The sequence below is a fragment of the Electrona antarctica genome, assembly GCF_951216825.1.
Source record: "Electrona antarctica genome assembly, chromosome: 21".
Classification (NCBI taxonomy): Eukaryota; Metazoa; Chordata; class Actinopteri; order Myctophiformes; family Myctophidae; genus Electrona; species Electrona antarctica.
The window spans coordinates 18,337,751-18,364,082 of NC_136802.1; the positions used below are offsets into that span (position 1 = coordinate 18,337,751).

At 41.4% G+C, this 26,332-nt stretch overlaps 2 protein-coding genes across 2 annotated transcripts in view; one reads left to right on the plus strand and one right to left on the minus strand.

Moving 5' to 3' along the window:
* The window catches only part of bcl6b (BCL6B transcription repressor), a 220,277-nt gene that overhangs the window by 154,864 nt on the left and 39,081 nt on the right, over positions 1 to 26,332 (plus strand). The gene's annotated exons all lie outside the window — the stretch shown is intronic.
* ponzr1 (plac8 onzin related protein 1) lies at positions 6,230 to 26,064 on the minus strand. The gene is made up of 5 exons (XM_079490987.1): positions 25,966 to 26,064; positions 18,559 to 18,719; positions 15,141 to 15,230; positions 9,432 to 9,583; positions 6,230 to 7,246 (listed from the first exon to the last, which is right to left on the minus strand). The coding sequence occupies exons 3-5, from the start codon at positions 15,226 to 15,228 to the stop codon at positions 7,109 to 7,111; spliced, it is 378 nt and encodes a 125-aa protein (XP_079347113.1). The 5' UTR covers positions 15,229 to 15,230; positions 18,559 to 18,719; positions 25,966 to 26,064; the 3' UTR covers positions 6,230 to 7,108.

The following is a 26,332-nucleotide window of genomic DNA, read 5'->3' on the forward strand; positions in this document are numbered from 1 at the left end:
TCAGTTCACAGTCACTTCCTAAGATTGCTTCCCCGGAGCATACAAGTGTGAAAACTGTATTCTCCAAACATGCATTGTCCCCATCACCCATGCATATTAATAAAACGGTCTGGCACCTGCAGTGCCGTCTCTACAGGTCATTGCCCCCCCCCCCCCCCCCCCCCCCCCCCTCCAGTCCAGATTGGCCAGTAGTAGCCTATGCCTATACCTACCCTACTGTACCAATATTGTAATGTTTTACAAATGTTAAATCTTCTAAAGTTCTTCATGATTATTGTAAATATATACATGTTCTAATTAATTGGATAGTTAATAGAAATACAAGGTATGCATGCAGAAGACATTATAATGCTCAACATATTTGTATTTCTTTGTTTGTTGTTGGAGCTGCTGCATAATTGTAGCCTACATGTAGCCTTTTTCAAGCATCACTTTATTAATAGTCGACGATTTGTTATACATGAAAAATTAAGTGCCCCCTTTTGCCCCCCTGCTGATTTATGCCTGGCCTATATGCCCAGCATAAAGTATGTAACAATACAGACATACAGTAAATATCATTTATTGGATCTTATACAGGTTCTAAAGTTGTTGTTTTTTTTCCAGGTTCAGTGCGTCAGCGAGAGAGAGACTCGCTGACGCACTGGACGAATACGAGACGGCTCGCCCCTTTTCCAACTCGCCCCAATCGGCGAAGATCGGTCGCCCAAGGCCCTGGGTCGCCCCAACGGGAATTTCAGTAACAATGGAGGAATGGAACACCTTTCCAGAATGGAATTTCCAGAACAATGGAGGGGGGTGAGCTATTCATTATCCATGCATCATTTTCATTTGACTAACAACAACAACAAACTGGTTGTAAATGTTCTCCTTTGACAAACAACATTGATTCTAAATGTTCTAATATGAGAAATAAGGTAAAATAAACATGAAATAAACATGGGCGAGATATCCGTGCTTTGGGGCGAGATCTCCACGCGGTGGGGCGAGATATCCACGCTTTGTAATAGTAATATTAAAATTTGCCTCGTCTTTTTTTTTAATTCATGTATAATTGTGTACAGAAAAGTGGAAATATCTTATTACAATCTGAGTGGTTGATGTAGTAGCGGTAGCCTATAGCTACAAATTACCCTACAAAACATGTCTGAACTTGATGAATAGGCCTACCTGAAATGTGGACTAGAAGGCACGCACGCACGCGCGCGCGCGCGCACACACACGCACACACACACACGCACAATAGTGCGGCGTCCCTGTGTGCCTATATCCTTGTGTAGCCTACACAGATAATCCACAGCAAATGCAATGCATATTTCAAATATGCACGTGCACCTACAGTACTGGACCAGGGCTAGCAGTGCACCTATGCCTACTAACGATGGTAGTTACAACGGGTGCGGTTGTTAAGTTAATGATTTCATAAAAACAACAACATTGGCGTGAGGCGTCGCGCGTTCTCCGGTGCTTCACCTCCGTGCTGCCACCTACGTGCACGCACACACACGCACACACACGCACACACACACACACACACACACACACACACTGACGGTGTGTTGCATAGTGGTGCAACACTACCACCTAGTGATAGATTTGAAATTCACATTTAAGGATTTAAAAAAAAGTAATCTTAATGTTCCAAAAATGTTTCTGGTGGGATAATTAACCTTGGAGTCATGGCATTCTTAGGACCTACGCCTTGCCCTACATTATTTAATATTGTTATATCATATGCCGTAATTGTACGTAGCTAGGCGGCTACAGTAGGCTATAAAGGCTACTAGATTAATTATTCTTTTGGAAGATTTACAAGCAAATCTGTTGCTATGCTAAGCTGCTGGGCTCTCAGGAAGTATAGCTCTTCCTGGTTTGTGCTCAGTCTCTGTCTCGGGAAGCCGGAACTAGATAATAGTTTCTTGTTGTTCTTGTTGCGACTGTAGGTCGCAGATTACTATGAAAACCTGCAAAACCACCGTCAGCCAGTCCATCACGCCACCATATATGGCCGCCAGTCCGCCACGCCTCGTGACACGCTATACTGTATATCACGATCATCAAACCCTGGATAGCCATACATGGAGAAGACTGGATCATCACCTAGATCTGCATATGGAGCCGGCCAGCAACTCTACATTGGCCTCAAACCTCAAACCCTTAGATCTCCATATAGCCATGTTCTGACATTCCATATGTTGTTGATCCTTCCACACCAGTCCTTCCTCTTTGATGTCTCCCTTTTGACTGATACCTGTCCATTCAAACTCTAGACCGGTCCGCCCCAAAGTTATTAGAGCAGCCGGCGAAAACTATAGAGTTCTCAACAGGCCTTAAAATGAAGGCCCGGCCCTACCTATAGGCCCTAACTGGGCTGGCCCCCCGAAAACGTAAATAAAAAACCACACCTATATGCATAATATAACGGGTAACGGAGGTGTAACCAAAGTTCCAACTTTAGTGGGGGAACACCCCTTCCCCACTGCTAAATCCCCAAACAGTGTAGAAAGATCGAACGAAAATGGAGCCCTTACAAATGGAACCCTAACGGTTCCATTTTCATAACCCCTGACGGGTCCATTTTGGTTTCATTTGTACACTCTTAGAGTTAAATTAACATTGATTTTACAATATAAATTGTGGTCCCAGAGATAGAAATACCATAAAATGGGGGTTTGTAGACTAATATGCATGTCAAACTGGGGGTCCTTGAAATGAGTTAGTTGCTGCGAGAGTGAGATCTAGCCAACACCAACTTGGGATTCCTGGATCGCTGCCCTCCACAATTTCCTATCTAGTGTTGTCAGCCAAGCTGTCGCGCTGCAGCACATCTACATAGGTGTTACGCTTCTTTCCCCTCCTGGCTTTGCCCTGGGTTGGCTCCCATAGGGTCAATTTACTTAATTGCCTCAAGTTCTGGGTGCCTGACGCAGTGCCCTGCCAGCCTCATCCTTCTCTCTCTGACTTTGTCCGTGACCCGTGGTAGGTCCCCATAGAGGTCCACATTTCTGATGCGGTCCGTCCATGTGACACCTAGTGCCATTCATAGCATTCTTGTGTAGACTCCATCCAGGGCTTTTTCCTGTTGTACTGTGAGGGTCCATGTCTCGGCACCATACAGCAGTACTGACTCCACAGTAGCTATGAACAGCTGCCTTGAAATTAAACAGGTTGAGAATCACTGCTAGAGCCGTAAAAATCTTCTCTTATGGGGGTCCCTGGCATATCTCTTCAAATGGGGGTCCGCAGGCTAATTAGTGTCAATTTGGGGGTCCTTGACATGAAAAAGTTTGGGATACCACTGATGTAGGAAATTGAAGATTTGTTTTTATCAACCATTATATTGGTGCACTACTAAATTACCTGGTGATGTATGATGACAAATCAATGTTGTGCAGTTACTGGGAAGTCGGATATCAATAACTTGTACAGAAAAGGGAATTTGAATTTCATGGGAAAGTGCAGGCCTACCGCGGATTGACTGGTTGAGGCAGCATTCTTAGCAAACGTGCCCATATAATCAATGAATCATGCAATCGCATGTGTCTGCTGTATGAGTTTATGGAAGGTTAAGAGAACAGAATAAGGGCAACCATGGCAAAGAAATAGATCAGTGGTTCTCAATCTTTTTTGAGCTCCGGACCACTAGCATATGTCAGTTAAATAATGACTGCATATATTAAGGGCTTGATTTAATTAACCTCAAATTAACATAGATAGAGATAGATTTTATTAAAGTGTCCTACATCATAAGATGCCCAGCCCGCACGGGCTTACAAGACACTCACAAAATTGACACTCACAGAGAACACACAGTCGCTGCTCCTCAGGAATGCCAGTATATCTGCCCACCTCAACTGCCAGAGGTAAAGCACCAGATCTTAACTGGGCACAGAGGGACCTCTGTCCTCTTTTAAATTAAATGCAACATAAGGTTCAGTCATTCAATTGAATATAATTTCTTAATTTAGCTTTTTTCACAATGTCCACCCTCCATTGCTGGCTGCTGATGTAACATTGACAGTTTATATTTGACTGTATTAATGTTACAGTGAAGGTTATTTAAAAAATATACGTTAAAATCAGAAAGTGAGAAAATCGAGGAGACCTTGTCAGGCAATGGCCAACTTAGTGGTATACTTATGCACCCCGAGAAAACACCTCAAAGCTCTACTCTGAATGTTTTTACATTTGGTGGCCTCCTCAAAGCCCCACACACCTGCTGCATAAAACAAAATGGAAGAAACCATGGTGTCATAAAGCTTGGTAAATGTAGCAAAACCTAAATCAACCTAAACCTAAGTCATACATCCTCCCCTCAGAGAAACTCGTAAATTCATGAAAAACAAAACCTAAGTATTTGTATGAGGGGGCATAAGTCAAAGACATTGACCCGAACATAAAACTATGGTTACTTTGCTGTACAGCTTTCATTCAGAAGTGTATAATCAGAGTTTTCTCTCCGTTAATCGCAAGTCTCCATTTACTGCACCATAACACATTAAATTAAGCCCTTAACAGTCAATATTTCATTTCAAGCTTTCCCCCACACCACACCCATATCCCCCCACCCAACACAACAGTGGTCCCCGGTTTCAGCCTTAGTCAGGGTTTTGGTCCCTGGTTCATAATCAGTTGAAAACCCCTGCTTTAGTAGACAATATAGGAGCAAGTTGCAATTCTCTCCCAGTAAGAAACTATAGTTGTTGTAAAGTGGATATTATTATTATTACTATTAGTTATGCCTGTAGATGGAACTGTTGAGCAAACATGCTACTTAACCTTTTCACTACTATAACCTGAGAGAGGCCCATGCCACTGCAGCCAGCCAGCCTGTATGTCTGCGGAGTGCGACCACCAACTAATTGCAGACCATGCCAATTGCCTTCAAACTTGACACAAAAATCACTCCTGGTTCTGGCATTTGAAGACTAGGGTTATGCTTAAGGGCCAGGCAGAGTGGTCTAGTCCAGTGGTTCTCAAATGTTTTTGACTCAGGGCACCCCTTTAAATAACTTTCTACAGTAGCCTATGTGAACTAGCCTATGCAAATCTTTCCCCATAAGATACAATATGTAAAGGAGGACAACTTGAGAGAAATACCAGGACGTTACTTTGACGTTTAACCACTTGAACCCCAGCCGATCTACCATAATAAATATATTGCTCATTTTATATTCAATAAATATCTATTCCATCCATTCTTGAGTTGTCCTGACTGAACTTAGACTCTTGTGTACTTGTAAAATGACGTAACAATAACAAAACCTGGATTATAAAACCCCCCTCAAAAAATGAGGGGAATCCTCATTCCTCAGTATTAATGTAACTATCTTAAAAATGGAACCAAGTGGACCCATATCAAATACATAAATCCTTGAGTGTATCATGGTGGGACAGAATCTGGTGCTGTTCTTGTTGTCAAGGCGGATTTACAGAGGTGTTTCACGTGCTTCTCAAATGTTGAAATGTTCATTGAGGGTTGAATCTTACAACAAGATTTGTGACTATTATGTGGATATCTGATCAGAGAAGGGGAGGTGGGCTCGATGACAGTGGATAGTCCTTGCATGGGACACCAACTGAGAGCCTGAATATCGTCGCTGTCGGGTGCAAACCGTATACGTACACGTACATACACGTATTATTTTAACTAGAAAATTGACAAAAGAACCTGCTTTCCAATGGAAATTTAGATATAGTTATGTTAACTTTAGTTGCCCATATGCCGCGTATAAGACTGATAGGTCATAGGCTGACCACATGCAGTTCAAGATTGTGTTCACATACTGTATGTATGTCATGTGGATTCCGAGATCCACATGATTCGGTTTTTTCCATTACAAATGTAGTTCCCTAATCCCTATACACAAGCTCACCACAACAAAAGGATTGTAACATATTTGGCCTCATAGGCAGAACAAGCAACAATGTTACTATTGTTGGGTTGGGTGATCTGTAGCTAGGTGATCTGAAGCTTTCACTTTTATTTATGACAGTTTGATTGTTTATTTATTAATTTATTGGTGAATTGGTCTATAACTGTCACGGTGAGACAAAGGGTAGGACCCAAATGCAGGACAAGAGCAGGAATGTTCACATTTACTGATTTATTTAAGCACAAAGCACTTAAGCTTACAAAAATCAGGAAAGTCCAAAAAAAGCATAAACTCTTCCAAAAAGGTACAAAACAGGAAACAGGAAAGCAAACCTTTAGAAGAGCAAATCACAAGTCCAATAATGCAGAACCTCAGAAGAAGCAAAAACTCAGAGAACCAGGAACTTGGGTACAACACGGGACAAGGAAGTATGTTCTGACAATGTGTTTGTGGAATGATTCCAGTCTTATAGGGAGCAGGGTAATTGCAGGAGTGTTCACAGGTGTGGAAATGTGGGCATGGCTGAGGATGGAGTGGGAACAGGTGTGTGACAATGACTGAGGGTAGGAATGGAGAGTGGGAGTGGCTGACAGGGAGACATGATCTGCAGACCATGACAATAACAAAATGTATTCGAAACAATGTGCTTGTGTCACTGAAAGGACAAGGATCACGCATTACAAAATTAGACCAAATTACTGCCAAATGCTAAATAGTATAAACATTAGGCTACAGTATAAAATAAGTACTGTTTAGAATTATGAAGATAGGTAGAATGAAAACAATTGCATATTTACCTCCTCTTTACAAAACTGACATTATCAACTTTTTTACATGTCAAACATTGCAACAGAATTTGGACAGTTTGTTAAATTATTTGGCAAAAACATAAACAGAGAATTAAACAACATCAACCAGACCCCCAACATAAAGAAAACATCAACAACAATACACAGAGTGTATGCGAATAATTGAATCATATAGATCTGTTATAATGATTAGTCAAAATGTGACAAGGTAATCTCAAGGTGAGAGGACAGCGCAGATTTAACAATTTATTCATTAAAGGCAACCGCAGGTAATATTGTATGATTGATATTTGACATTGATTAGTCCCAAAAAGCATTTCTTTACTTGTTTGCATGTAGGCCTACAGCCCTTTGGGACATGTTTGTGATATTGGGCCATCATAACATTTGACTTGGCTTTAGGGGGAAGATCCTAAAGAGTCATTAGCCACTCACAACTTGTGTGGTGACCACGCTGGCTGTTTGCCCAGCGCTCTTCCTGAACTTCACTTCCCGAGACATCTGGCACCAGGAACACAAGTAACAGCAACAGAGTTTCATGCAGTCACCACAGAATGAACCCTGGGTGAGGAAGGGAAGGCAGAGAAAAGCACAAATTTAGGGTACAGGTAGAGAATGAGAGAGAGAGAGAGAAAATCCGTTGGCCAAATAGAGAACCATACTGTACATGTTGCGTCATGCGTTCCTGGAACCGAAAACACAACTGTTATGAGGAACCACTGACAGTTTACTTACAGTCAGGAAGGACACTCCTGTCCAGATATAATTCACTTATTGCAGCAATCGAGCAATGTTACACATTTGTATTTGGTGGTGTGTTAATTCTGCTCCCATGCTACTCCAGAATAATTGAAGCATGAAACAGGTTTTGAGATCACAAATCCCCAAAATAGTAAACATGAACCCACATCAATGAACATTATGAGCCATGTTAATGAAGTCTTGAAAGCTACAGGAAGTGGTTGGGGAGGTTCTGTGAGTTTGATCACTGTTCGCAGCAAAATGATCATAAAAGAGTGGGTTTTAAATGGACCACTAGTGGATTGCAGATGGACTGTACACTTGTGCAGTGCATGTGTGTTTACTGCAAGTTCTGTTTTTATTATGGTATATCATTTTTTGTATTCTCTTTGAATGTGAAGCACGTTGACAATGGATTGAAAATGTAGAGTCAAGTCTGTAAGTCATTAATTGTGTTAACAAAGGAGTTAGAGTTTCTAACATCCTTTCAGAACATTGACAATGCTATACCCTGTACGTTAACCTGCTGCCCATCTGGCGGAGTCAGGTTAATGGGGCTAAGGTCTGCCCCTAAATTTCCACCATACGAAACCAATACATACTCCCATTGCATGCATGCAGATTGACCTTGAACGTGGACTCCCACTGTCCACATTAAGATAAGACCTAATATTGATCCTGCTGGAGAAATTATGTCACCAAAGGCATTCATTCAGCTGTCTTGCACTGCATGCAGTGGAAACACCAGTAGCTGAAACAACCTAGAGGGAGTGGAGAAGAGGGAGAGAGCAAGGTGGTCGGCTATTAATGAAGGCTTCTTGTACGATGAAATGGTACACATGCGCCAGCCGGTCTAGCCGTGGGCATACAATCAATACCAAATTCAAGATACTCATGAACAAAGTCGAACACCTGAGCATGTCATGTGTCACCTGTCATGCAGGCACGAGTGAATGAAGTGGCTCAGTGGCTGAATAGCCACACAGGCTCCCAGCGGCTCGAACCCACGATTTACAGACCTGGATATAGGCCACCTGGTCTGGTGGAGAAAATGTGTTCCATAGAGAGTCTAGTTTACGAAAATCTCAAAACAAAATGTATATGTCTTTGTTTCAGTTGTTTCAGTAAAAAAAAAAAGAAGATGTTTAGGGATAGGGGTAAGGCATTGACGAAAACAGGGCCTCCAGTGTACTCTTTTTCTGTTTGCATTTCTGTCTAATAAAGTATTCAATCAATTACTACAAACATTATCCCCAATGGCTTGCAAGGAGTTGCATTGGTGTGGACTGGCCTTAACCTCTTGAAAACAGAAGTAAATCTTGTGTAATGTATAATCACGTTGTCAACGACAGTAAATGACACGGATGATTTCCTGGATTGGATGGGTTAACATTACATCAATATCACTTAGGCAACAGGTGCTTTTTCACAATTTTTATTTTTTACATGCAAAGCACCTCTATGGCTGGCAAAATCACTAACTCGTTCATTCATTCATTCTTGACAGAGTAAATAGTAAGAATCGATTATAGTGATTGGCCATAGTGATTTTTGAAAAGGTATACCCCTTGTGCTAGAATATTTGTGATAGTGTTGCAAAAGGAGATGTATTATGAAATTCAATAAATGTACTGTATTGTATAGGTAATAATGCATAGAATAGCATTTATTTTACCATTACATATTTGTAGCTTTATACCAGCATGCAAAGCACCTTTATGGCTGGCAAAATTGCTAACCCATTCACTTTTCCACTTTCCCCTTGTGCCAAACGCATTCACTATCCTATCCCAAACCATGAGTAAGTAATATTAATTTTATATAGGCTATTGACCCGTCAATTAAATGCTATTACATATCTTCTAACTCTAGAGATGTATACATGGCCAAAATTCCCCAACACTAAAATTAACCTTCTAACATTTATATTTAAATACAACACATTCTTTGTCTTACCTTTTATGGTGGCTTTAATTGTATCTGCACAATATACAATAAAACTTACTTGGATTCCGTATTTCTTTCTCATGGAGCCACGGAGGCAGCAGGACACCACCATGCAGGACGGACCATCCAGTATTGGCCAGCAGCAGCACCAGCCAAAGTCACCGGCTGTCTGGCACTGCATGCAGGGAAAACACCAGGTGCCGCAACAACCTAGAGGGATTGATAAGAGGGAGCGAGAGCCAGGTGGTCAGCTATAAACAAATGCCCAAATGAATGGGCACATATAATGGCAGGGGAACAATGTGTAAACAAGTACCACTTTAATCCTGTCATATGTGTATCAATATGTGTTCTAGAGTCAATACTTATAGATATTGGGTTACCAAACACCTTTATAATAATATCTAAGAGTCTACCGGTTAAGCTGGTCAGAGAGGGAGCCAGGCTTGCAACACAGGGAGTGTGATGCAAGTGACAGGCAAGGGCTTAGAACCACCTCTCTCAGGCGGAGAAGGGGCCACAGGGCTTTTGATTGGCCGGGAAGGAGTGACCCATCCAGGGCCTGCAGCTGTATCATGTGTGTAAGCTAGCAGGGGAGTAGATTCAAGGGGAACACTCATGGAGAGCAGAAGGCGGGAGGCCAGTGGTAAATATAGATACAAGTGTTAGTGTGGTTGCCCTAACAGGGCAACCAGACTATTGTTATTGTACATTTGGATACTTTGCCGCACTACTCCTCCCACAGTTTTTGCCGCACACACTCGAGCCATATGTCAAATCGACCGGCTTCATCGGGAATCGTGTGCTTGTATTTTGCTAAGAGATCCATTGTATAGTTTAATTGATATTAATTAATTAGTTCTCCATAGACTTATAATGGGGAAATCGAAGACTAAATTTAAGTATTTTTTTCCCTTGGAGACGGTAAGCGCCATATTTACAAGACTTGGGGGGAGGTTCATAATAATTATGAAAATTAATTGAAAGGGAATTACATCTGTCGGCCTCATGGTGGCGCTATTACAGCCCACTTTGCGTTTTCCCCTATAACTCTTGAACCGTAAGTCGTCAAATCTAAATTTCTTTTTCCATGGATTCCTTGGGTCATGATGCATTTCCACATATAGGCCACGCCCATTTTCGTCAAGGAAAAAAATCCTGCAAATTAGAATTTTCTCCAAAACACACTTTTGGCTCCTCCTCCTACAGATTTTGTCCAAATCTCACAAAAATCGGCACACATGATCTCCGGACCTATCCGATTAAAAGACCAACTGCAGAATGTTGGTAGTGTGTATACTTCGGCCGTAATCGTCGTCCGAAGTTAGTAGGAGGGGCCTATTTTACAAAAAATGCCACAAATCACGAACGGAATGTACAAACCATCCCAAATTTGAATCACATGTCCCAGGTGGTTCAATCAACCAAGTTCCAAATTCCATTTTCATCCATAGGGGGCGCCGCAAATGCACAAAATGTAACCGATTGTTGCAAAAACATGATTTTGGGGGGATAAATCCCCTCCGAATTACTTACGCATGATCACAAGGTTGACGCGACATTGTAATTGGCTAGAAACATTAGTGGGAGGGGCCTATGTAAGCGACTGCAGCAACCACACTTTGCACTTTTTCAAAATTGCAACCTTTCCAGTTTATATTCATATTTGAATAGAAAAGAGAGGTCGCACACAATGCATCGCATCGCGACGCATTGTGAGCTTGTAGATCAGCTATTTTCAAATGGTCGAAATGTATATAGGGTTGAAGTGGTTACAGTAATGTATGTTTTTCTAATCAAAATGTAAATCTCCAAAGTAACTAGTAACTAAAGTTTTCAAATAATTCTAGTGGAGTAAAAGTACAAATGTTGGCTCTGAGATGTAGTGGAGTAGATGTAAATGTATTGGAAATTGGAATACAGTCAAGTAAAGTACAAATACCTCAAAATTGTACTTAAGTACATTATTTGAGTAAATGTACTTAGTTACTTTCCACCACTGGGTTAACGGCAGGAGGATGAGTTAACAAAAACGTCAACAAAGAGAGAAGTATATGACCAAGCTGTCCGTCTGATGACAAAAAAGATTACGAAAGAAAGGAGAGAGAAGTATGAATAAGACACAGAAGTGGTCAATGTTATCCTCAACTTCATATTGACATCTGTTGTCCAGATCATATCTCACACCAGGGCTGCAGGGCTGAATCATTCAGGCCGTGGTAGAGCCATACAGTATAGACAGAGTTGCGACATTGAGGGGGCAGAAAACAGCCCGGTCACGTGGCGAGCCCTATCGACTACAATAGATTCTGTAAACTTCCGGTGTCCCTATTCGCCAATAGAAGTCTATGTTGAAGAGGACTGGCCCCATGAAGTGAACGGAGTTGTCGTAACTCTGTCTATACTCTATGGGCTCTGGATTACAAGTAGGGCTGCAAGATATGGACAACATTTCATATCTCTGTATTTATGCCAAATATTGCGATATCGATACGATATACGATATTACCGTTAAAATTTCATATTCTACTTTTGAAGTGTTGCAACACTTATACATACACGTGTGGGGATTGAAAAACCATAAAACCTGGGTGATCTACTGTATGCTATCAAATTGTATGTTTATTCACGCAGCATAGTACTGTACAGTATATGAATGATACATTCTCTGGCTGATTTTAGTTTCTACCCTTCTAAGGACCAGCTGAGACCCCAACTTTGAGAACCAATGGTGTAGTGACGGGCGGGAACCCCTTTTGGTGTTTTAAGAATTATTTTATACTTTAGCTATATTCGGTTTCAAAACAGGCCGTATGCGGGTACACTATAGTAGCTTTTCGTGCTGGGGCCCTTTACTTTAGAATCATATGATAGACTGACTGATCAGCTGGTTATGTTCTTTCACCACTTTATTATTTGTATATGTAACAATACATAACATTATATGAGAGCCGCTATAATTAAGATTTCCAGGGTGAATGCCTCTGACTTAATTGGCCTAATTTTCTACAGTGCCACCCTGCTCTTTGGGCCCTGCAGGGCTTGTGCCCAGAATTTCCCATTCAGGAATCCAGCTCTGACGCATCTCCAAAGCTAGTTATTGTGGTACATGATAGATTTTCTGCCATTTTGAATTTTCTCCAAAACACACTTTTTGCTCCTCCTCCTACAAACTTTGTCCAAATCTCACAAAAATACACATGATCTCTGGACCTTTCCGTTGAAAACACCACAGGCAGAATTTTGATAGTGCGTATCGTTCGTCCGTAATCGGCTTCCGAAGTTAGTGGGAGGGGCCTATTTGACAAAAAACGCCACAAATCACAAACCCACCCCAAATTTGAATCAGATATCGCGGGTGGTTTAATCAACCAAAAGCCAAAAGCAATTCCATTTTCATCCATAGGGGGTGCAAAAAAAATAACCGTTTGTTGCAGATTGTTTTTTTTTGGGGGCATAAATACCCTCCGAATTACTTACACATGATCACAGGTGTGACTTGAAATTGTAATTGGCTAGCAACGTTAGTGGGAGGGGCCTATGTAAGTGACTGCGGCAACCACACTTTGCAATTTTTTTAAATTGCGACCTTTCTAGTTAATATCATGTGTTGTGTTGTGTGATGTTTAGATTATAACAATGTATGTATTTGCGCTTCTGTCTCCAACGTAGATTTAAAACCATAGGTATAACATCGGTGAACATAGGTTGTAGACTACCATAGGTGAATTGTAGTGTTGAGCTAAGTAGTACCAAGATCAACAGGGGCTGAACTCCTCAAAGACAGATAGGAGAGGAACAGACTATTAGGCAAAGATCCAGAGTACTGTATCCACCTGTGTCATGGGGAGGGAGAAACAAACCAGTGTGTATGTTGTATATGTTTATGTTGTATAATGAGCTAATAAAACCTTATAAAACGCATGTTGAGTTTGTAAAGAGAAGCGATTATTGGAACATTTAGTTTAGCCTATGCGTGTTAATTCTTTAGTAAATCCCGCCTGTTGCTAGAGTTTGTCGGATACTCGGCTAATCTCCCGAAATCCGAACAATAATAATCTGAACTATGAAAGGACAAATGTAATGTATTATTGTGATTTGGATTGATTGGGATTGACACTAAGGTCTCAGAGGCACTTGCCCATTGGGCAAGTACAGGTCATGTTCTACTTGCCCAAAGGTCATGCCCACTTGCCCGAAAAGTAAGTCGCCCATTATAAAATAATAGGTAAAATTTGAACTACTGTTCAACACTTTTTTCTTTTTTCTGACTGGGGCTGTGCGATCAAAAAATGTCATACATTTGTTTGTATGCCAAATACCTACATCGCTATGAATATGACTAAAACAATGACTGAAACAAACTCCACCTGCCCGAACATTTACCTGCCAGAGGAAGGTGGGCAATCCTTACTGAGATAGAATGCATGTCTAGTTGAAACTAAATGGGTGTTACTGCTGAAGTTAAAGGAAGTGGTGAGATGGTGGTGAGATGTTCCTTTTGTAATAGTAAACAGATAACAGTCAGATCTGAATGTGTAACCATAGCTACGGTGTTAGCTGTGTAAGTGAGTTTCTGCTAGGTATTGGTACGTAAACAATGATAGGAGTCACACTGCCTGACAAGGCTGTGGAATTTCAAAACATGTCATGTCCAACGTCACCTATAGCAGTAGTGAGATGTGACCTTTAACAATGGCATCATGTGTAAGTTTGAATTAAGCTTTTTGAATGTTCAACGCCATACTACTGTTATGACTTTAAATCCAGTGGAGTTTTAAGAATGAAACAAGGTGAACAAGGGTGTGGTGTCTGCGTCTGCCTCATAGTAACCTTGGAACATGAATAATCACATTTGACACAGTGACTTGACCCAGTGACTTGAGTGTTAGGAGACACGTTTAAGAGGTCAGATAGGTGGGCCGTGTACATTTTCAGACCGTGTTAATTTGAATTATCAATCAATCGATTGCGTTCTGGCTTGGAGTTTTATTTGGGGATTCCACTGTATATTCCACAATACCAGTAAGACGCCCTGAGGGCGAGAAGTGAAAGGGCGAGGCCATGTTGAAACAGCAGAGCTTCTTAATACGGCACAGTTAAGAAGCAGGAGTTATTAATCTGGTGTCCGTGAGATCAGATGTAGAGTAGCCTCTCTAAATGAAAGCCTGGGGGAACGAGATACATTTCCTGGTCTAGGAGAGTAGGAGTGGGAGTGAACTACAGTGCAGAGGGGGCGTTGATTTTCTCTGCTGATTTCTACCAGTATTGTATTAGGGTGGGTGCCCCAGAGTAATCTAGTAAGAGAGTGGCGACACGCTTTGATCTTGCCGCAAAGCTATGGGCTATAGTTCCAAACATTGGAACTATCCCATTGAGATAGAACGAGCACTTCCGCATTCCATTGTTACAATGGGAGTCAACGCTAGTGTCGCCACCTTCTTACTACATTACTCTGGGGTGCCATAACAGGGCGTTGTCTGGGAATGCCCATATGGATTTTTTTAAATTGACGTTTTCGGGCAAGGGCGTAAAATGTGTGCTAATTAGACCAGGCGGGGCCTCGGGACAGCCGAGGTAGTTTTCGCCGGGCGAAGCGTGTCTTGAGTGTACAGGGTTTGATGAGGTCAGATCAACATATGGAATGAATTCTGTATTGGCCATATAAATATGGAGCATGTCACGAGGCGTAAACAATCAAGTGGCCCCAGCCCACAGGTTGAGAAGTGAGAACCACTGCTCAAAGGCAAATATAAATTTAACTTACAGGTGCCCATATCGGAGCAGCAGTCACACACATCAGAACTCCATTCTGTTGAGAACTGTTGGGTGGTGGTGGTGATACTGGTAGACATATCTATAAGACCAGGACATGAAGATGAGGACAAATTAATCACTTTGCACACATGCATTCCACTTCCACAACCCTGTACCACTTGGGAATTATTATTATATTTTCTTTTCCTTTTTCTTTCATTTTCTTTGTTTTTAATTGTTGTTCTTATATATATTATTGTATATTACTTTTGTTTAAGTAACTGTCTTGTATTGTCTTGTACTGTAAGTCTGTGTTGTCTTTGTCTATGTAAAAAAGAAGAAAATCCTCAAAATAAATGATGATAAAATAAAAAAAAGAATCGATTATAGTGATTGGCCATAGTGATTTTTGAAAAGGTATACCCCTAGTGCTAGAATATTTGTGATAGTGTTGCAAAAGGAGATGTATTATGAAATTCAATAAATGTACTGTATTGTATAGGTAATAATGCATAGAATAGCATTTATTTTACCATTACATATTTGTAGCTTTATACCAGCATGCAAAGCACCTTTATGGCTGGCAAAATTGCTAACCCATTCACTTTTCCACTTTCCCCTTGTGCCAAACGCATTCACTATCCTATCCCAAACCAGTAAGTAATATTAATTTTATATAGGCTATTGACCCGTCAATTAAATGCTATTACATATTTTCTAACTCTAGAGATAAAATTCCCCAACACTAAAATTAACCTTCTTTTATCTAACATTTATATTTAAATACAACACATTCTTTGTCTTACCTTTTATGGTGGCTTTAATTGTATCTGCACAATATACAATAAAATAACTTTGAGAAATAGCTCCCTAAATCAGTCCAACCGCTATTTCTTCTACCCAAGAGCAAGTGAACTGAAAGTGACTACAAAAAGTGACCTTACAACCAGGTGGGACGGATCCTAGGCTATGACTCTCTTTCTCTCTAGCCGCTGCCACACCATCAAAAGAGCTGCGCACGTTCTCGGCTGCGCGTAGCTTAAAGCTTGAGTTTTTAGACAGCTGGTGGATGGAAATTAAGCTCCACCTCCGCGGAATTCTTGCGCGACGGCCAGATTCCCGGAAACGCTCTCCTCCGCTCAAGTCTTCAGCGGAGGTGGAGCTTCTTTTCCATCCACCAGCTGTCTAAAAACTCAGAATTTAAGCTGCGCGCAGCTTAAGAAGTGCGCAGCTTAAGAATGTTTTGCGCTATGGTGTGGAGACGGTGTCTCTCTAGCCGCTGCCACACGGTCGAAAGAGCTGCGCACGTTCTCGGCTGCGCGTAGCTTAAAGCTTGAGTTTTTAGACAGCTGGTGGATGGAAATTAAGCTCCACCTCCGCTGAATTCTTGCGCGACGGCCAGATTCCCGGAAACGCTCTCCTCCGCTCAAGTCTTCGGCGGAGGTGGAGCTTCTTTTCCATCCACCAGCTGTCTAAAAACTCGGAATTTAAGCTGCGCGCAGCTTAAGAAGTGCGCAGCTTAAGAAAGTTTTGCGCTATGGTGTGGAGACGGTCTATCTCGGTGCTGCCACACTGTCGAAAGAGCTGCGCACGTTCTCGGCTGCGCGCAGCTTAAAGCTTGAGTTTTTAGACAGCTGGTGGATGGAAATTAAGCTCCACCTCCGCGGAATACTTGCGCGACGGCCAGATTCCCGGAAACGCTCTCCTCCGCCCAAAAAGTCCGCGGAGGTGGAGCTTCTTTTCCATCCACCAGCTGTCTAAAAACTCAGAATTTAAGCTGCGCGCAGCTTAAGAAGTGCGCAGCTTAAGACCGTTTTGCGCTAAGGTGTGGAGACGGTGTCTCTCTCTGTGCCTGAGGACTACATGTCCTCTGCCTAAACACCAGGTGGTGATGAAACACCATGTACTGCAGTGAACTACTCAAATCATCAACTGCTGTTGGTGATCATTAGAGAAAACAGGAAAAAACTAATATGGACATGGATGGTTTTTCAATCCCCACACGTGTATGTATAAGTGTTGCAACACTTAAAATGTAGAATATGAAATTTTAACGGTAATATCGTATATCGTATCGATATCGCAATATTTGGCATAAATACAGAGATATGAAATTTTGTCCATATCGTGCAGCCCTACTTGTAATCCAGAGCCCATAGAGTATAGACAGAGTTACAACTACGTTCATGGGGCCAGTCCTATTGTAGTTGATAGGGCTCGCGCGAGTACATGAACCACGTGACCGGGCTGTTTTCTGCCCCCTCAATGTCGCAACTCTGTCTATATCCAAACGTACACGCGTGTGGGTATAGGGATAGGGTGGCCTGGCTGGGTGTATGACTTGACTACCGCGGCCTGAATGATTCAGCCCTGCAGCCCTGGTGTGAGATATGATCTGGACAACAGATGTCAATATGAAGTTGAGGATAACATAGACCACTTCTGTGTCTTAGTCATACTTCTCTCTCCTTTCTTTCGTAATCTTTTTTGTCATCAGACGGACAGCTTGGTCATATACTTCTCTCTTTGTTGACGTTTTGTTAACTCATCCTCCTGCCGTTAACCCAGTGGTGGAAAGTAACTAAGTACATTTACTCAAATAATGTACTTAAGTACAATTTTGAGGTATTTGTACTTGACTGTATTCCAATTTCCAATACATTTACATCTACTCTACTACATCTCAGAGCCAACATTTGTACTTTTACTCCACTACAATTATTTGAAAACTTTAGTTACTAGTTACTTTGGAGATTTACATTTTGATTAGAAAAAACTGATATACTGCTGCTGCTGCTGGCTGATTACAGTGGCCATGTCTGTCTATAAGACCAGGACATGAAGATGAGGACAAATTAAAGAGATGAGAAGGAGTTCTAACTATGTGTTATGCATTTACTGCATCTATTTCATTTTAATTTGAGACTTTTTCCACACGATTACATTTGATGACACTGCAAAAGACAATGTATTGGACTGTAAATATAAATAGCAATGCATGCAAAAAATAATCAAACCGGCGCAGGTTTCTGGGGGCATTTCAAGGAATGAAAGTTATTATAAGATGTATTTATATCAGTGAGATGACGTCTTACGTCGTCATTTACTAGCCCTAAACAAACATTAAAAGTCCATAGACTTGGCTACCACGTGACGTAATTTTGGAAAGCCATGCATTGGTTCATTCATATATGGGGAATCCAATTAAATATTCAGATTTCAAATAAAGTGAGTAAATTGCGTAAAACTCATATATGTTGTTAAAATTGTCATTTATTGGTGAATATTTTTCAACATTATCCGATAATATGTATAATATGTTCCCAATTATTGTATACATAAATGTGTCATTATATAAAGGTAACGAACTCCATAATACTTGCTCAAAAAGCATATAGCAAGCATGTGGTAATTAACAGATGGCCTACCTCAAATATCAGCCTTAAGGTGGTTGCACACCGGCCGCGTTTTTCAGAAAACCGATGGAGAAACGCCGCTTAAGAATCCGAATTTGCGCCCGGTGTGTGGAGACCTTAACACCTTGCTGCTTCTCTCAGAAGGAGCTGCTCCTCACAGAAAGGCTGCTCAGCTGCAGAAAAGAGAAACAATACACACACACACACTAATGGATATTCTAGAATGCCAAATAGATTGCCAAATATATGCATTATTCTGTATTTCTCTGCCTTCCATTCAGTATCTTTGCTCACCAATGTGCTCAGTCTAATTCAACTCAATCTAACAGCTGACTTGACTCCTCCACGCAGTCAGCAAAGGTATACTTATTTGTGTGTCGCCCTTATGTTTGATGTATGAACAAATTTATTATGGAATACTGTAATCAAGTAATTGTTCATTTTTATTGACTGTCCACGTCAAACGGTGAATATCAGCAGTCAAAGGGCTTTTATTGCAGATGATTAACACAGTTACCTAAAAGATGATCGTCCGTGCCAACTTCATTCCATTCACTGCAATAAAAGTCTTGCTTTACTGCCGTCCTTTGACCATGCACTGATATTCAGTTTGACGTAGGACAGTTAATAAAATTAACAACTAGAAAAAGTGCCCTTCCGGGCACAGGTCTCCACCAGGAGGATAGGAGTGTGTGTGATGTTTGGCAAAATGTTTAGGAGGATGTTGTTGTTTTTTTTGCAACAATTTTCTTCATTTTGTTGAGGAAATGCAGAGCCAAATCACTCATAGCATCTCTGAGGATAGAATTCTGGATGAGCAGGATATGTGCAGCATTTTGTACAAAACGGGCCACTCCTGAAAACTTTGGAAGGCAATCTTAGCCAATCAGTGTACAATCTGAGAAATCCAACAGACTCGTCTTGATCACATGACTACAGAGATCATGTGTACCGATTGCCATTTTTTCATACGCCTTTGATGGCAATTGGATGATTTGAGGCATTTTGTTCCAAAAATGTGTTTTGCAAAAATCAACCTGTTGGTGGTGCTATAACAGGCCAATGTGAAAAGGGTGGGATATATTCCTCAGCCTAGTAAGAAAAAGTGTGAAAGATTTCACGTAAATTGCATGCTGCGTTCATGATTTGAGGCTTTTGTTCAAAACGGGGCAATCTTGCAAACTGTGAAAGGCAATTATAGCCAATTAGGATGGAATATGAAATATCGGACAGATCCGACTTGAGCACATGACCATAGAGATACTGTGTAACGATTTGTGACAGAATCTGGAGGAGTAATATCAAAAAATGTGTTTTACAAAGGTCGGCCTCCTGGTGGCGCTATAAAAGGCAGATGCAGGAAAATGCAGGTCAACGGTTTGTCCTTGGCCTCTAGGGAGTGTGCATGCAACGTTTCACGCAGATCGGTGCAGTTTTAGTTACAAAATGTGAAAAGCTGCCTCATGGTGGCGCTATAACAGGCCGTTCTGGAAAATGTGGGGCAGAGGTTCATCGTTGGCATCCAGGGAGTGTGTGTGCAAAGTTTGGCATCGACCGGGTTAACGGTGCCGGAGATTAGCTGGTAACGGACGGACGGAAGGACGGACGGACGGACACACACACACACACACACGGACGGAGTGCAAAACATACTCTCTCCCCATGCCTTCGGCCTGGTGGAGACAAAAATGTGTTTTACAAAAGTCGGCCTCCTGGTGGCACTATAAAAGGCAGATGCGGAAAATGCAGGTCAAAGGTTTGTCCTTGGCCTCTAGGGAGTGTGCATGCAACGTTTCACGCAGATCGGTGCAGTTGTAGGTAAAAAATGTGAAAAGCTGCCTCATGGTGGCGCTATAACTGGCCGTTCTGGAAAATGTGGGGCAGAGGTTCATCGTTGGCATCCAGGGAGTGTGTGTGCAAAGTTTGGCATCGGCCGGGTTAACGGCAGGACGCACGTTTGGGTGGGCTACTGAAATAAACACACTATGGCAATGATTACCGGAATATTGAAATACAGAGATATTTAGCATGGATTAAAAGTAAGAAATCATAAATTAATGGAGAAAAAAGAAGAAAAAGGAAAGAATATACTGTGTATGAATTGAATTGTGAGTCTGTCCAGCGCCTCAGTGAGGTGCATAAAGTTAATGCGAGGCCAAAACAAATGTATTATGGAATAAGTAATTGTTCGGATCAAATGACTGATGATGATGATATATACAGACAATGTCAGAAGTTGTATGCTCAAGCAAACACTATTGCCCGAAAGTTCTGTCATTGTTCCACTAAAGTGAAAGTGTCCATGTTCAAGGCATATTGCACACTGCTTTATACTGCACACCTGTGGTCATGTTATAAAAAGTCTAGCATGCACAGGTTGCAAGTTGCATATAATGATGCCATGAGAATACTCCTTAAACAACCCAGAGGGGGCAGTGCTTTTTGATTGATTGATTGAAGAATTTATTAACAGTTTGCAGAATTACAGTACATTTCAAGCACAAACTCAATACAAAGGCTGTTAACTGTGAGTGGACGACCCAATTAAGCATTACACTTGTTTCCAACAGGGTCCACCATGTTCAAATCATCAAAACATTTAGAGACGTACAAATAGACACTTCTATAGACAGAACAGGAATTCATCAAAAAAGAATTCATCAAGAAGGAGGTAAAAAGGGAAAAGAAATATATACAGTGAGGGGAAAAAAGGGGGGGGCGGGGGGGGGGGATTCAGATTTTACGGGGGCCAGTTTCGAATTGCAGCCATCCGTAGGTGCCCTTTGAGAGCGGTTTTGAAGGAGTCAAGGGATTCGCATGTCTTAATGACAGTTGGTAGGGCGTTCCACATTTTGGTGGCATAGGAGCGAAAAGAATTTAGTCCCTTGTTTGTGCCGAATCTGGGTTGTACATGGTTCGTTGCACTCCCTCTGGTGTTGTGGGTGTGGACTTCGTTAACATTAAGGAAGTATCTAGACAGGTACATGGGTATCTTGGTGGTGTATCGAATCTTGTGGACCAGACCCATTGCAAGATGCTGTACTCTGTCGTCGACCCTAAGCCATTCCAGCCTGTCGAAGTGGGCAGGGGTGAGGTGGGTTCGGGGGGCTAGATCAAGTAGGAGCCTGACCAGTTTGTTTTGGGAAGTCTGGAGCCTGGTTTTAAGGGCCTTTGAGGTGCTGTGGTACCAGGAGGTGCATGCATAGTCAAAGAAACCCTGTACAAGGGCTCCTGTTAAGGTCTTCAAGGTGTTTTTGTTGACCAGTGAGGAGATCCTGTAGAGGAATCTTGTTCTATGGTTGACTTTTTTGATTACGTTGGTGGCCATTTTATCACCGGAAAGATTAGCCTCCAGGATGGAACCTAGGTAGGTAATTTCATCTTTACGTGTGATAACATTGTCACCCACTCTAACCAAGAAGCCATTTGCCTTGCTGAGATTACTAATAGAGCCAAAGAGAATGGATTCAGTTTTTCCCAGGTGTAAAGATAGTTTGTTATCAGCGAGCCAGGTGCAGATTCTACCGAGTTCAGAGCTGAGGGCATTTTCAACCTGCAGTTTGTCCCTGTCCGAGACCAGCAGTGCTGAGTCATCTGCGAACAGGAACAAGTTGCAGTCACAGGCTGAAGTCATGTCGTTTACATATATTAGGAACAGTAGAGGCCCTAGTATGCTTCCTTGTGGAACGCCACAGCTCACTGGGAGGGGGGGGGACAGTGTTCCGTTCACTTCCACCATCTGTTCTCTCCCCTCCAGGTAGGATTGCATCCAGCTCACTGATGTGCTATCGAAACCAATTGCTTTTAGCTTGTTAACCAGTATGGAGTGGTTCACGGTGTCAAAAGCCTTTTGGAGGTCCAGCATGACCATGCCGCAGTATTTGCCAGCGTCCACCTCTTGTTTGATGTGGTCGCTCAAATAGAGGAGGCATGTGTCAGTGGAGTGGGATGTTCTGAAGCCAGATTGGAACTCGTACAATAATTTATTAGTGGCAAGATACTTTTCAACCTGTTCATAGACTATTTTTTCCATCACTTTCGAGATGGAACTAAGAATAGAAATAGGGCGGTAGTTGCCGGGGTCTAATTTACTCCCTTTCTTGTGCAAGGGGGTTACTTTGGCCAGTTTGAAATCTTGGGGGACCTGTCCCTGTTTGATGGAGAGGTTTACTATGTGGGTGATGATTGGAGCTATAGAGATGGCTGAGTCTCTGAGAAATTTGGAGGGAATGTTGTCATGGCCTGTGGCCTTGTGGGGTTGGAGGGCACTCAGTTTCTTAATTATCTCATCAGTTGTTACCATAACTAGTTTAAAATCGTCTTTACAAACACCTAGGTTTTTGTAGAAGGTTGTAATGTGCTCTACACCAAAGAGCCCAGAGTGGGAGGGCAGTTTGTTAACCAGAGTTGTTGATATGTTTGTAAAGAAGATATTCAAGTAGTTGGCCACATCAAGGTTGTCAGTGATGAGAGTGTTGTCAGATTTGATGTTTATGTTCGAAAATCTGGTTTTTAGTTTCTGACCATAGCTTAGTTGATTGTTTAGTAGCTTCCAGAGCTCATGAGGATTGTTTTTGTTTTCCTCAGCTTTATCATTAATGAAGTTACTTTTAGCTGCTACCAGATCACTGCTGGAGTGAGGAATTTTAAAGCACTTCTAAGAAATCCAATGTTTAAGTTTATGAAAAGGCTGGATGTGTCAACAAACAGTATCATTGTAGCGCTTTCAAGCCCCTCAGTGAGCTGTTCACGTTATACATCAAGGTTAAGGGTACACTGCCTAAAACGCCTGTATGTTCTGCCTGTGGGTTAAGTTATGCAAGTTATGTATTTGTTTTACATTCTTTTATGATTTTTATTGCCCGACGCCCAGGACGAAGTATTGTCCAAAAGACGAAGATTATTGATATGAGAACGGATCGCATGGCTCTAGCCCAGGCGCGCCTGCTGGGCAATCCTCGGTGACGCGCAAGAGTGAGACGTCATCGAAAAACTCCCTCCCCTGATGAAAACGAAAATCTTAAAACGTTCATAACTCGCGATCATCCCGTCTTTTTATGAAAAAAGATCCTGTGTTAGACGGCGCTCCGCGGTCCAGTCGCTAGTCTCGATAGATTTATTCTCGTCTCCCGTTGTCGATCGACTCTAGAGTGGTGTGGCTATTGTTAGCTGCTACACACACATCAACCACTTCCGCCGGTCCGTCCGGAAAAGGGGTCCGTGTTTATAAATCGAATGGGCGCTATAATGTAATGGATTAAATAACTCTGCTAATAAAATTGGTTTTTTTATTGACTGTCTACATCAAACGGTGAATATCAGCAGTCAAAGGGCTTTTATTGCAGATGATTAAAGTACAGTGTCCATTTCATTATGCTTTTATATTTTGTATTGCAACATAGTTACCTAAAAGATGATCGTCCGTGCCAACTTCATTCCATTCACTGCAATAAAAGTTCATTCCATTCACTGCCGTCCTTTGATCATGCACTGATATTCACAGTTTGACGTAGGACAGTTAGTAAAATTAACAATTACTTCATTACAGTAGTTTGGCCATATATAAATATATACACACACTCCATAACCTTGAATTGGTTACCACTCTGTCAGACACATTTTTTGATACTGCATTAAAAAACAATTAACTCAACCTCTTCCTGTGTGAGACTTGGTCTCAGCCTATTCTAGTACTTCAGGATACACTTTAGCGATCGTTTTCAACCAGTGGCCCTTGAGGGGGTTCCAGGTGGTCCCCAGCTAAATGATAGAGAGTAACCAAATGGACCCTTATAGATCTTAAACTGAGTCCTGAATGGTCAGTTGGTGCCACGGCTGCTTTCCCTGCCACCAATGCCAAAAGCATGCAGGGAGATCACGTCATGCAGTTGCACAAAGGGGTGTCTCAGTCAACGCTGCGGCTGCAGGAAAGGACACATGGAGTGCATTGAAGCGTGCAGTTGCAAGAAACTTGGCAACACCTGCCAGAACACTGAGGATGACTGGGACTAAGTCCATGTGTCTGCTGCATGCAAATACAAGTCAGAAACACAAATTAAGGCTTGAAGCAATTATTCATCATAACAAATAATAAAAAAAACATTATTAATTACTAAAGAGGCCAATTTTCACAATATAAATGATATAAAAGTGGTTCCTTCACAATTGATCTTAAATATGAATGTCAATGTATTCCCCATATATGAAAACATAAAAAATGACATTTCAGTCTATTTTCTACCTTATTTAATCAAACATATATAGTTTTATTATGTTTCAGCACAGTGGTGGACGCCATCTGTAAATGGTCCATTTTGAGGGCTTAGCGGCCATTTTTTTGTTATACATACAGCAGATTTGGATTCAGCAGACCTTAATACCCCTAGAAAACATGTATGTAATAAATTAACACGATTTGCCTTCGGGGTTCATATTTTTGGGGAACGGACCCAGTCTAACTGCCAAATGCAAATCATGTATTTTCATATTTTCCACATAATGTTCACTTCCTCTATAGGCTATGGGAAGCTTCCTCATTAGGGTGTTATCCTTGATCAAGTCCATGCACAACAGGTGCGCAGCCACACCCAGCTCTGAGTCCAGTTCTAGTTTGACTCAGGCCAGGTGTGACTGCTTAAATCAGTCATCCTCCCTCTCACATAAAGTATTCAATCAATTACTACAAACATTATCCCCAATGGCTTGCAAGGAGTTGCATTGGTGTGGACTGGCCTTAACCTCTTGAAAACAGAAGTAAATCTTGTGTAATGTATAATCACGTTGTCAACGACAGTAAATGACACGGATGATTTCCTGGATTGGATGGGTTAACATTACATCAATATCACTAATATCACAATTTTTATTTTGTACATGCAAAGCACCTCTATGGCTGGCAAAATCACTAACTCGTTCATTCATTCATTCTTGACAGAGTAAATAGTAAGAATCGATTATAGTGATTGGCCATAGTGATTTTTGAAAAGGTATACCCCTAGTGCTAGAATATTTGTGATAGCGTTGCAAAAGGAGATGTATTATGAAATTCAATAAATGTACTGTATTGTATAGGTAATAATGCATAGAATAGCATTTATTTTACCATTACATATTTGTAGCTTTATACCAGCATGCAAAGCACCTTTATGGCTGGCAAAATTGCTAACCCATTCACTTTTCCACTTTCCCCTTGTGCCAAACGCATTCACTATCCTATCCCAAACCATGAGTAAGTAATATTAATTTTATATAGGCTATTGACCCGTCAATTAAATGCTATTACATATTTTCTAACTCTAGAGATGTATACATGGCCAAAATTCCCCAACACTAAAATTAACCTTCTTTAAAAAGAAAAAAAGAAAAAAAAATCAATTTATCTAACATTTATATTTAAATACAACACATTCTTTGTCTTACCTTTTATGGTGGCTTTAATTGTATCTGCACAATATACAATAAAATAACTTTGAGAAATAGCTCCCTAAATCAGTCCAACCGCTATTTCTTCTACCCAAGAGCAAGTGAAAGTGAACTACAAAAAGTGACCTTACAACCAGGTGGGACGGATCCTAGGCTATGACTCTCTTTCTCTCTCTCTCTCTCTGTGCCTGAGGACTACATGTCCTCTGCCTAAACACCAGGTGGTGATGAAACACCATGTACTGCAGTGAACTACTCAAATCATCAACTGCTGTTGGTGATCATTAGAGAAAACAGGAAAAAACTAATATGGACACAGAGTGCTGCTTTGAGCTTAGTGAAAATGTCTTAGGCTCATCCAAAA

Bases quoted from the DNA above. Each gene is read 5' to 3' on its own strand.
- ponzr1 (XM_079490987.1), bottom strand. From the start codon at position 15,228: ATGTCTACCAGTATCACCACCACCACCCAACAGTTCTCAACAGAATGG. The intron at 9,584-15,140 runs GTAAGTTAAATT...CAATCCCTCTAG, and splicing joins CTGCTCCGATATGGGCACCT to GTTGTTGCGGCACCTGGTGT. The intron at 7,247-9,431 runs GTAAGTTTTATT...TTCCTCACCCAG, and splicing joins GAAAGAAATACGGAATCCAA to GGTTCATTCTGTGGTGACTG.